The sequence below is a fragment of the Thalia democratica genome, chromosome 5, assembly GCF_965202585.1.
Source record: "Thalia democratica chromosome 5, ktThaDemo2.hap1.1, whole genome shotgun sequence".
NCBI classification, from domain to species: Eukaryota; Metazoa; Chordata; class Thaliacea; order Salpida; family Salpidae; genus Thalia; species Thalia democratica.
In genome coordinates, this window is record NC_139169.1 from 54,832,691 (window position 1) to 54,845,670 (window position 12,980).

The following is a 12,980-nucleotide window of genomic DNA, read 5'->3' on the forward strand; positions in this document are numbered from 1 at the left end:
GAATATGCCTATTTATAAAGTAATTTAAGTATTTTGTGCGGCTTAAATAAGTTACTTAGTATTAACTTCTAAATGTCCAAAATTCGTTATATGAGATATTATTATAATGTCAGGTTTCATTTAAGATTTTAGATAGGTAACGTACTGCTCAGATCCAGTCGCAGATCCAGTCGAATTTCGACCCGCTAAGTAAATTGAAAACTACTTGTGCAAAATAAATAAAATTTAGTTTTTTGATACTTACTATTTTGAAATACACTTTCATTTCGTTTTCAGTTCACAATAGTATTTCCTAGATCACAATAATACTAAATAATTTTATTACAATTTTGCTCGAGTTTTTTAATTTTCTTATTTGTTATTTTTTTAAATCATGCAGCCCGCAATTACATTTTTAACGAGTTGAAACTAGAAAATATTTTTTAGTAAATATGAGTTGCTCACTACAAAAGTTGTCCACCACTGACCTAAAAGTTTCATTAGTTTCAAAACAGTTCATATTTAAACAGGATTGATTACAGATTACACAAGGCTTTTTAATATTTAAGTATTTTAATACACTTTACTGGGCTTCTAAGAAAATAACTGTAAATTATTTTCTAAAGCCCTGTAAACTACTTTGAACACAAAAGTGCGTGCATAAGAAGTACTAGACTAAATTACATTTCGAACACAATTTTTTTTTATCTCAAAATTTTGTACTAAAAAGAAAAACTACTTTGTAAAATCGTGGGGGGCGATTTTTTTTCAAACTACTGAAAAGGGGGCGATTTAGTAAATGAGTTTGGGAAACCCTGATTTAAATAGTAAAACTTGATATGTTTCTGTGGCAAAATTAAAGAAATTTACTGTTAGCATTATTTGTAAATATCTTTAAAAAATGAAACAAGACTAATTTCAGGTTAAATGTAAATTTTGAAGAAAACGTTGTAATTTTATTGTAGTAATGTCGTAATACATAGTAAAATTTAAAAGTTGAATAACATCATTAGTTTATAGTGAATTGTTAAGGATGGCATCTTAGAATAGTCAAAAACACAACAAAAAAAAACAATAAAATTTAAAAAAAATAGCTGAAAGATTTGCGATAAAGATTTATTTACTAAACCATTACTAACAAAACCTTATGAAAATAAAAATAAAAACTTTCAAAGTCTTTTCTCTGCCATACCCACATTTTAGCCAATTATAAAACTTCACAGTGCTAAATAATAAAACAATATAAACTTGTTCTCAATGAATTAAGGCCTGAATGTAAGATCTTATTGGTAATAAAGTATTATAAGCATTCGGAAAAAATTCAGTGCTTGCCGCAAAACTAAAATTTATAAAGTTAAAGTTTTAATTTTAGACTATTATACTTTTTTTAAATTAAGTTGTATTTCTTTTTCTAAACATCTGTCGACTATCGTATTTCGAATTTAAAAAGTTCTCAGTTATTACGGATTTAATTAGGATCCCTACCCCACCAAGCAACACATTAACAATCAAAGCTTATACTTTTATCAGGCTAGATAATAAAAACTAATTAACAAACGCTATACCAACATCGAAAAATTATTTAAGTTTTTTACTTTAAGACAAAACTAGTTTATAAATTATGTTACCAATAAGAGTTTTAAACTTTTACATAAGGAGTAACTATTTATCGTCATTTTACAAAAATATTTTTACTGACTTGTAATTAGCAAGAATTAAATAAAATATTCAAATAGTGTACATCCAAAATATTATATACAATTCATATTTGTATTTATTGTCCATTAAAACACAAAAGTCAAAGAAAAACTTTTGTCAAAATGTCATTTTTGACTAATTTTTTTTAAGTCATAACTCCAATAATGAGATTCAATTTCTAAAACAACTAAATTTAAAACAAATGTTCTTTAATAGGATTAATGTAAGCAAAAATCTGTAGAAACAAATAATAATATTTTTTTAAAACTTGATAAATTTCTTCAAGAATACAAAGAAGTTGTTTGAGTTTACAGCACATTGTAGAAAGTTTAATTTATGGTTATATTTCGCAATAGAATTTTTTTTTAATTCATCTTTTATACAGTTTCTTTGAAATCACATTGTCAGTCCTACTTAAAGTTAGGGAAAAAAAATCTTTTACTTAGGGTTCAGTAAAAGTTAGGTTTAGCTTAGATAAAAAACAAATTGTCATAGACAAACTAAACTTGTTTACACTACGAGCAGATTGCATAAACTAGGCGACGACACAAAATTCACAGTGTTTTATAAAAACAATTACAAACATCAGCATACGTGACCGCGCTCAAACAGTCCATGGCCGAAGATGCCAGTTCTTCCACAGGCGTCAGATTGGTGCAACTTGAACGCTCTTCTTCTGACTTCGGGATTTTTGAAAGTTTCAAGATGAGGACCAACCTGTGTTGATGTTTAAAATTCAATTATTATTTTCAGATTTTTAATATTGTCTTTCTTAAATAGTTTAAAAAGCAACTTTTGTTATTTGACAAAATATTTTATTTATATACTAAATGTATTTGATATTTTTTGGAACTTTAGTAAGTTCCTAAAAGTTACCTTCCTTTTAAAAGTTCTAAAAAACGACTAACATTTTTCCACTTTTTCATGTGCCAGTAAGGTGCTGGTTCGACTTGAGGTTGTTTGTACGCCAGCTGGGCCGCTCTGTTCAGCCGAGGTTTTGTGACAGAAGTCTGTAAATCAATTCATAGTTGTACTCTACGGGATATATTTATAAATACATTTGAAAACATTGATCAATACTAAATCTCTGATAACTTACAAAGTCAACAGTTTCTTGAAGCATAAGTTTATTTAAATTTTAACATTCCCATATATTTTATGACTAACGTTAATAATTTTATTGAATAGTAAAGTTTAGGTCAAAAGTTTTATTAAAATCTTGAGTAAAGTTTATATTTTTTTTTAATTTTACCTAGAAAACTCATTAAGCTTACTATATAAAATTAAAAACAATATACTAATTAAGATGGAGTTTCTCATAAGTGAACATTTATTTTACTTTATAACCACTGAATAAAAAGTTACGTAAAGTGTTAAATCTTACTTTTAAAATAACTATTAAAGACAACAAGTAACTAATAAAATATGCAAAGTACTTAAGCATAGCCTTTAATTTTTAAAATGTAACACTTAATAAATATATCAACACAAAATAAAACTTCTATAGTGACTATAGTACTTACCTTATAGTAACCTATTTTCTCCTTGATTTTTGCGTCCTCTTCAATTCTGTTAGCCAGCCAGCTAGCTCCGTACCTGTTTTTTATAATGTCTCCCACCGGTGTGCTTGGTCTAGTAGGTTTTCCAAAGGCCTTACCCGACGGATGCTCTAACCCTTTAATAGGTGACAGCTTAGAAGGTTTTGCTGTTTTAATTCGGTAGTCGTTTGCAGCTCGAAAGTAGGAAGTTTCCTGTTTGGTTAAAACTTTGCTTTATGAATCAAACATAATTAATAACTATGTTGAAGCTTTTACCACAAGCTGTTACGAAGAGTTTTTTAATTACCTAAGTTTAAAAAAAGTTAAGTTAAGTTAAAAAAATTTGACAACTAACCAACTTTAGCTATATAATTTCTAGCCATAAACGTACACACATAAAAATTTTGAAAAACATTAAAAGTAAATGCTGGTTTATTCTATACTGCCTTTTTTTGTAAGAGATATTAATCGAATATTTCAGACACTGTCTTGTTATCAAGTTTAAACTATTTTAAATTATTATCAACCTCACTAGCTATCAGATACCAGCTTGAAATTACATAACGAGTATTAAACTCCTTTTATTTTTATTGAGAATGAACCTTACGTACTTTACTGAGACTTTTTAGAATTAAAGTAGTTCTTTCATTATTAATGTAGTGAGTTAAACTAACTGTTTTAGTAGTTTTTATATATCTGAATTTACTACATAAATAATATAAACTCAAAAATATCATTAAGTTGTAACCAACAAACTTCTTAGGTGAAACTGTATGACAGATAAAGGCAATACATTACGTTATGATTGTAAATTCTTTACGCATATAATACAAAAATACAAACATTTAAAATAAACAGGAAAATAACTAAAAATTATTTGAAGAAATAAAATAAAGTACTAAGTAGAACTATATACAAGTTCTGATTACATTTAATTAAACAAACTTTACCATTCCAAAAACTATACTTCAGATTATTTTTGTCACTATAAAATGCAACAACCAAAAAAAAAATTAAAGTCAACACACTAACAAAATAAAATTACGAACTTAAATTAATGACTATGTAAATAATTATTTTGAAAAGTTTTTTAAAGTCCGGAACTAAAACTAAAACACAATAGTTTTTCGACTTAATCTAACCGCACGAACAACTGATAACTATTTTCTCAGTAACTTTGACATTTTTCTTCAAATTTTTATCCCAGTAACTTTTTTAATCGTTCAATAGTAGAAAAATTTATATTTTAAAGATTAATAATAACAACTTAAACAGTATCAATTTTTTATAACACTAACACATGTTTCTGTGTCTTAACGGATTAACACACTTTAGTGGAGTTCTGTAAAAAAAAATACTGTAAGGAAAGAGTAGAAGCTAAAGTAGGTACATGTGTCTATTAAAAATAAAAATAATTGCTAAACATTTTAATAGGTTATTGTTTAATAATAGATAAAATACGTAATATTATAAAACTATATAATATCTGTAACTATGAAGTCTAAAATAAATAAGTTAAAGTAAAAATACAAAAATAAATAATAAATCATAATATAAACTACTTACATGAAATTAAGGAAGTACTAATTCTAAATATTTACTGGTTACTAATCATTAAAAAAAAATTCTAATAGTTACGTAACTAGATCGCTAGGATCTCTAGTTAACAAACGCTTAAGTTTATATTTTTAAATAGTTATTTTAAAGTTTAGTTATAAAGTTAAAACTTTTCTTCTTTTTTAAGATATATACTAACATCTCTTTTAACTTATTAGTTTTTATTTATCTAGGCACTTAAGTTTAAAGAAAATAAATATAATTAGTGAATATATAACTTAAAAAACTAGAGTAAAAACGAGTTTGAATCTTTCAACAGGGTGGCCACTGGTTTTGACAAATTTCTTCCAGGTTTTTAAAAGAACACGTTTTTGGGTCTATTTTTAGTTTTAAATTAAGTTTAAAGTAAAAAACTGTTTTAAATAGTATAACAACATTGAAAAGATACTGTGAAGCTACATATGTGTTTTTTGATAAAAAAAATTGATGATGACAAAAAAATTTTATTTTGGTGATAAATTTTTGTGTCAAATTAAAATTTTACTATTAAACATGTAAAAAATGTTTAAAACTCCTGGTTTTTTCCGGTTTTTGTTCAAAATTACAGGTTTTTCAGGATTCCAGGTTAAGTGGTCACCCTGTTTTAAGCAGGCTTATCTAAAAGACTGACATTAACTAAAAAAATACAAGTTTAGTTAGAGTTCTATATTCTATGCATAAAGTACAAATAATAACTAAACTCTTCATTAGAAAACTAATAAAGTTTTGAAAAAAAAACATCGATATAGTCTCATAACTTATATAACTAACAAAGTAAATTTCGAATGAAATGAGTTAGACTGTTAAAATAAAACTCAAGCCTTAACTTCAAGAAATTCACTTTAAGGAAATTAAATTTTGTAAGGACTTTGGATAAAAAAAAAAATTAAAACAAAAATGCAACTTTTTTATGTTCAGATTTACAGCAGCTAAAAAAAATAACAACATCTTAGTTTGAAATGTCAGATAAAGTTAATGTTTTTAAATAAATAAAAAAATTTATAACTTGAGAACTGTTTAAGGAAAGACACATCTCTTAAGCAAAGAAAGTTATAGTTATATTTTTTAAATAGAGTTTGAAAAAACTATCAACATTGAACATAATTATATGTAAAATAATTAAAGTTATGATAAATTTTTATTCCTTGCTAAAACCTTAAGAAAAATTTCTTGTTTTAATTCATTTAGAACTGTTAACCTATATAAAATGATTTATTAAATCTTACAGGGTTTGGGTTATTTCTTTATGCAGAATCACTGCATATGTAATTTGAAATTAAATATTTTTATGTAATCAGAAAGGGTCTCATTTACCTAAAAACTCTTTCCCGAACATGTTTACAATTGTTACAGTTTTGCTAGGAACAACTTTCAGTGAAAGGCTGTCAGATTAGTAAAAAGTATTTCAACACCTAGTTCCAAAGTTAGTTTGTTTTCTTGTATTAAGTGTCTTTTAATGTGTCTTTGAAATTCGCATTCAAGCTCAGGTTACATAATTTAATGTTTATTGATGACAGATAAAAATTCACAACTGTAAAGCTTTTAGATCACTAAAGATTTAGGATACCGAACCCAGATTAGCTTCTCAAAGTTATCCAAGTTCAAATGGCAGAGTAAATATGGCAAACAAACAAGTGTTAAGGTTAAACTTTTATGCATAAGAATACATAAACAATGATAAGTTGTACACTAATTAGTTGATTAAATTTTATTACGTTACGCCGTTCCCTGCACAGCAGTTCATCAGACACAAATATAAGCTTTATCAATATTATTGATTGCAGTGTTTTATGAATGAAATATACCTGACAGTAATTAATGAGCATCAGGTCAAGATTATTTGTACATCAACTTCAAAACAAGTTTTTTTGTTTTTAAACAACTTAGAAATATTTTTTAGTCCTGATGTTAAACTAGTGTGGCAAAAAGTATAGAAGTTAGGAAAAAAAGAATTTTAGAACACAATTTGCAAAAAGATTATAAGTTCTAAACCTAGACGCATGGAAATTTACTGGTCATGCAGTATTATTTTACAGCAAAAACCGAGAAAGGCTCATCTACAAAAATGAGATGGGAGCAACGTGGTGATGAAGGTGCTCCACACGAGAATCTTATAATAAGAATTAATGGTTTACAGAGACTTACCCATAAAAAAGAAAATTTCTATGGTTTGACAACCAAATCTAATCCAGTATGATTTAAAATATAGCTAAAATAATCTATTTAATAACTTAGTCTAAATGGGAAGAGCATAAGTCATGAATATTGTAAATCACTAAACATAGTTGGTGACCATTTTATTATACCACTACCTATGATCAATTTTGAGTAATGTCGAAGAAGAGAGCATTCCTGCTTTGATAGGCCAAACAAAAATTATGTACAATTTTTTTTTACATCAGTTAAATTAGTATTTTAGATATCATTCACTGATAGTTAAAAAAAGCAAAAACAATAGAATGTCTTCAAAAAAAACATATTAAGTAACATAGAAATTTTTGATTAAAAACTGACTTATTTCATAACAAGGCTAATTTATAAAGTAAAAATTTACTAAATGTATACAGTTACAAACATTTGTTTATAACACACTAACATGATCTAAATAATTTATTAAGTTTTTACCTTTGAGTTAGCAAAACCACAAATTGCAGCTTGAGCGTTCAACTTTATGAAATCTTTAGCTCTAACAGGATTGTATAACTTAGGCTTCCAAGAATTCCAACACATTGCTTCACGAGTGCCACCATCACGAAACTTGTTAGGCTTGCCATAAATAAAATATCTGTGGTTTGGCCACTGGTCATCTGGTAAATGTTGTCCATTTGGTTTTCTTTGTCCAAGAGGTGCCTAAATTTTAATCTAACATGTTACAGAATAATAATACTTTTTTACTTCTTATTTTCCTTTTTATGTTTAAGTTATGCAAAAGTCAATATTGTTGTTAAATAATTATACAATCTACAATAACATTCTGAATAAATGATTATCGCAGATATATTAAGTTTTATAACACATAATTTACTCAATAACACTTGATATCTTTATTTTTTTTAACAATGTCATTCTAAATTATACCTAATTATTTTCATGATAATTAATGATATTTAATGATAATTATGTAAATAATAATTAATGATAATTAATCTTTTATATTAATTTTCATTAGTATACAAAAAGTATTAGAAATTATAAAATCTTAAAGAAGATAGTGTTAGTAAATATTAACTATTCTTTAAACTTGAAAAGAAAACGAAGTAAACTATTAAGTACTATTAAGTTATAACTATATTTTGTAAATTTAACCTATAATACTAGTTTAGTTTGCAGATAGAGTTAGTAGATGTAGTTTGCTGGTTAAAACTTAAAACGAAACTAATTGTAAGTTTAAAATAATAACTACAAAGTCTAAAAAATATTGTTCTTCAAATTTGTGTGCTTATTATTTATATGCTTTAGTAAAACATATTTGCTTTAAATTGATAAAGTAGGTCAAGTCATTTATAATACAAAACATGCATTAGTATTATTTATTTTTAATCTAAAAACAACTTGCATATAAGTTACCTTAATAATACTTTATAATTTAAATTCATAACTAAACTAAAGCTTCTATATAAAATATAAATTAATAAAAACTAAAATAATATAAATAGAACTTTAGATGTTGTTTATTTTTAATTTTGCTTTACTAGTTTTTGATGTGAATGAAATACAATACTAAAATATTACTATCAAAGCAGTGTTAAAATTATAGCATGTTCAATTGTAATATGGTGCAATGATATTTGGGTAAAATTTTAATCAAAACTAACTATCTGAGTACTACTACTAGGGTTATTAAATTAAGAAATGACTGACTAACTCCAACTTTACCTTCTCTTACAAACAAAAATTAAAATTTTTAAGTCTAACCAAACATAAAAAAATATAGTAATGTGTTTTAAACTAATTGTTTTCTTTCTAAGCTTTCTTATGTTTACTTATACTACAAACTAAATATAACAATTACTTTTGCTAAAATTGCGTTACTTTTCATTGAAACTCTCTTTTTTCCAAGTCTGAAACTGGACATCTTTTCAGTTATTTCTATTGGTAATTCTTTTATCTGTAAAAAAAAATTCTTGAGAAAATAGAAAAAAAAAACATAGAAGCTATTTTATAATCTTGTGTCAGCAACATAAAAACAATAAAGTTAGCTAATCTTTTAATTCATAAAAAAACAACACCAACCATCTAGTTTTCTAAACAAAAGCAACTCATTTATCATCAAGCTGAAGCAACTGCCTTAATGAAAGTAATTAAAATTACAAAAAAAGAAACATATAAAACTACTTTTTACCTATAACAAACTTGTTTATAATATTTTTAACTGACTGAAATTATATTTTTTCAAGCTTTCTATATTTCTTAATTAAAGGTATATGATCTAAAAGTAAAGCTAACGAATAATAACTTTTTCTTGCTTACTTTACTATTATTTCTATTTAAGTTGTTTTTTAATTAAGTGTGTCCTTTTAATGTTAGTTAAGCAAAGTATAACTATTATTTTAGCCCAAGTAACACTATAGTAGATTTCTGAGGCAAAATGCTTGTCAATTTTTTATAGAGACATTGTATGTTTTTAATTTGAAGTTATTTACAAAATTTTTAAGTCCTACAAAAGTAAACTCATTCTATTTACAAAGTTTAAACTTTAAAAAAAACTAGGTTTGTAAATAATTAAAATAAGTTGCTAGCATTCACCTAAGAATAACCAAAACTCTTTGTAAAACATTAATTTATTGGTACAAAATTACTATATACTGACATTGTAAAAATATAATTGACTTGGCAAAATTTTTAATATTTAGTATTTTAAAAACAAAATAAATATAACTTACCTCTGACATTTTTTTGTTTCAGTGCTTTTTTTCTAATTATGTTTAAATCATTGAAATTTTAGTTGCAGAAATCTAAAAAAATATAAGTCATCAAATTTAGAAATTTTAAGTATTAAGATAAGTTCTTAAAAAGATTTAGTAGTATATAAAATATAATACTAACTATGTGGTGTTTTTGTTATGGGGGTGTGAAATTTTTTTAAGTATTTAAGGAACCTCTTAGTTTAATATTTTTAAAACCAACTTAGCGTTAGTAAGATAAAAACAGTAAAATTACAAAAAATTGTTTGTAAACAAAAGTTAATTTAAAAAAGAATAATTTCTAAAGCACTATAAACACTTTTTGTGGTAAAGAAATGTTAGTATCAAAATCTACCCCTTATTAATAAATTTTTGACTTTTTAAGTGGAGCATCAACTACAATGCCCAACCCCACGTAATGCTCCTGATATATACCATCAAACTTAATTTATTTAGAAGGTAAAAAACCATTATAACGGTAAACTATATTTACTAAATTATATTACACCATATTAATAGTTGTGATAATTTTGTTTTGGAAACTTAATTATTTTTTACTATTACTTGTGACTAAAAACTAGTATTTTAAATTTTTTAAGGAGGGTTAATAATTTATATTAAAAATTATATAATTTTCAATAGAAATATATCCTGACAAACTTTAAACAAAAAGTTACACAAAAATAAATATATTTATTTAAGTATGGTAATTTATAAAAATATTATTAAGAAAGGTAAAACTACTAAAATAAAGTGATATCATTATTGTATAAATTAGAGTAAAAATGCAGTTTAATTGATTCAAGACAGATATTATTTTTATTCTGACTCATAGTTAAAAACATATTTGACAATAAATATTTTAGCTAGAAAACTTATTTTAGACTAGATTATCACACAATCTACAAAGAAATTTAAAAAACTACTTTTATTTTTATTTTGAAACAACAACTAAAGCACAATATCTGTAAACTAGTCTATAAAAATACTGTTTTATCTAAAAAACCCTTATAATATATTTTTAATTATGAACTTTTTAAGTTAATGAATTTATTTACAGACATATAAAAAATACTGTTTTAAGTGTGTAACATATCACTTATCTCAAATCATATTAACAGCATATACTAAAAATATTTATAACCATCTTATGAATAACATTTGTTACAGATTTTACAAACATGCTTAATCTATACTTAAATTTCATAACAGAACATAAAAACTTAATTACTTTTTTATATCATAATATGAACCATTTTACATAATATATTTTCCAAAAAAAATTATCAAAAAAACCTGATCTAGACTTTTTTAAACTTACTAACTAGCTTGAGTTAAGTTGAGTGGTGAGAGAAGAGGACAGCTATGTTTTAAAGTAGTATTGAGAGTTAAAAAAAAAGAAACTATTTAACACACGAGCAAAAATTTGAAAAACACTGAATTTATTAGTTAATTCATTCTTTTATCATTACAATAAAGCATTTCTAATTGGCAAAAACTTAATTTAACTTATATTTTATTAAAAAACACTTCTAACTGAAAATTAGTCTAAAAGTACAAAATTTAATCAAATCACTTAAAACTAATAATGTACATTCTTAATTTCAAAGAATTGATAACTTCAATATATAAAATGTTCAAAGTTTAGAAAGTTCAGGACTACAAAAAAATTAGATTACTTATATATTTACTAGTTATTTTATTTTAATTACCTTACATCCTAAATACTTTGTTTTTAAGTTGCTAGGATACACAATGCTTTCAAAGCTATACTTATTTCTTGTTTTGGGGGTTCTTTTTACAATAAACTTTTTGAATATTTTGCTAAGCATATAAGTTATATGATATAACTGAAGAACTAAACAATTTATAATGTAATATTGTTTATTGAACGACAAAAAAAGCGCTCAGGATATTTGGTCCTAGGACCAAGTGCACAAAAATAAAGTTCGGTTATCAAGTTGCACACAACGGATACCTTTTAGCGTCTTGTCCAGGACGTTAATGTTTTACTTCTGTTTTAATTTATATACTAATTTAAATTATGTGTTAATTCTTTTTTTAAGTATTTTATGAACGTTCGCAATATATAATTGTCTCTCTTTAAAATTTGACTAATCTCTTTTTGTTATGAGATTCTAAGCAGATGTTTCTGATATGTAGTTTATAAAAGAAACAAAAAAAATAAACTAAATAGATATGTTGTATTGCAGTGCAAAAAACCTTATCGTTTAAAATATTACTAGGCGTATTAAGCTTAAACTAAATGTATTAATTAACCCTGTCTTCAAGTACGTAACTTTGTTTTCTTATTGTACGACGAAAAATAACATTTAAACATTTGTTCCTAGGATCTGGTGCACTAAGAACCTTTCGGTTATCGAGTCTAATATCAATCGGTCTCTTTACAATGACATTTACTTTTTTCTTTACAAACATTTTTTTATTATTCAAATATAAGTTGTTAATACTATCACTGTAACCCCTCCTAAGTCCTAACCCTACCTTGCTCGGTAGTTTTTTTTTAACAATTATTCCTTTTACTATCACTGTTAACCCTTACCTTTGGTCAGTAATTTTTATTATTTTTTTAACTGTTATTATTTATAATGTAACACTTTAACAGTTTTTTTCGCAGTCGAAAGTGGCTTTCTTTCTTTCTTTTCTCTCAAATTTATTTACCTTAAATTCAGTAAACGCGCTTGTTTTTTGAGTTAGTTTTCAGTGTCTTAGTTGATAACGCTTCTATTTCTTGCAAAGTGTTGTGTTCCCATCGTACACTTGTACGATGGCGATTGTTTTTTATAATAACTTTTAAATTAAAGTAGTTTGTTTGTACAGTTTGCTATATTTTGTTTAGTCGTATTTTTATTCATAAAATACACCTTTTTGTTCAGAGACTCAATTTCTTTATACTATTAGTTTAAGCATTCTAACAACCTTACTACTTAATTAGGCTAAGCTTAAATGATAGTCTAAGTTATATAGCTAAATTAATTCTAAATATTTAAGTAACCGTCACTTATATTGTTATAACGCGTTAAGTCAGTTAATCGCTAGGTCGCATAAACAGAACTAATAATTAAAAAATCGTGTGACAGGTGCAATAATTCTAATTTTATACAAATATATCTATTTTTACTCTCGTGCAAAAGTAACCCTTCGTGCAAAAAATTACTCTTGCACATTTGACCATGTAATTATTGGCCAGTAAATTTAAACCAACACAACAACAGCTTGAACTTGTGTAACACGAGAATGCCAA

At 25.1% G+C, this 12,980-nt stretch overlaps 1 protein-coding gene across 1 annotated transcript; it reads right to left on the reverse strand.

Annotated features, from left to right (window-relative positions):
• Positions 1–1,909: 1,909 nt before the first annotated feature.
• LOC145836113 (cilia- and flagella-associated protein 77-like) lies at positions 1,910–9,768 on the reverse strand. The gene is made up of 5 exons (XM_082943920.1): positions 9,695–9,768; positions 7,437–7,661; positions 3,201–3,428; positions 2,586–2,687; positions 1,910–2,394 (listed from the first exon to the last, which is right to left on the reverse strand). Exons 1-5 carry the CDS (start codon positions 9,701–9,703, stop codon positions 2,263–2,265), a joined length of 696 nt encoding a protein of 231 aa, XP_082800046.1. The 5' UTR covers positions 9,704–9,768; the 3' UTR covers positions 1,910–2,262.
• Positions 9,769–12,980: the final 3,212 nt, after the last annotated feature.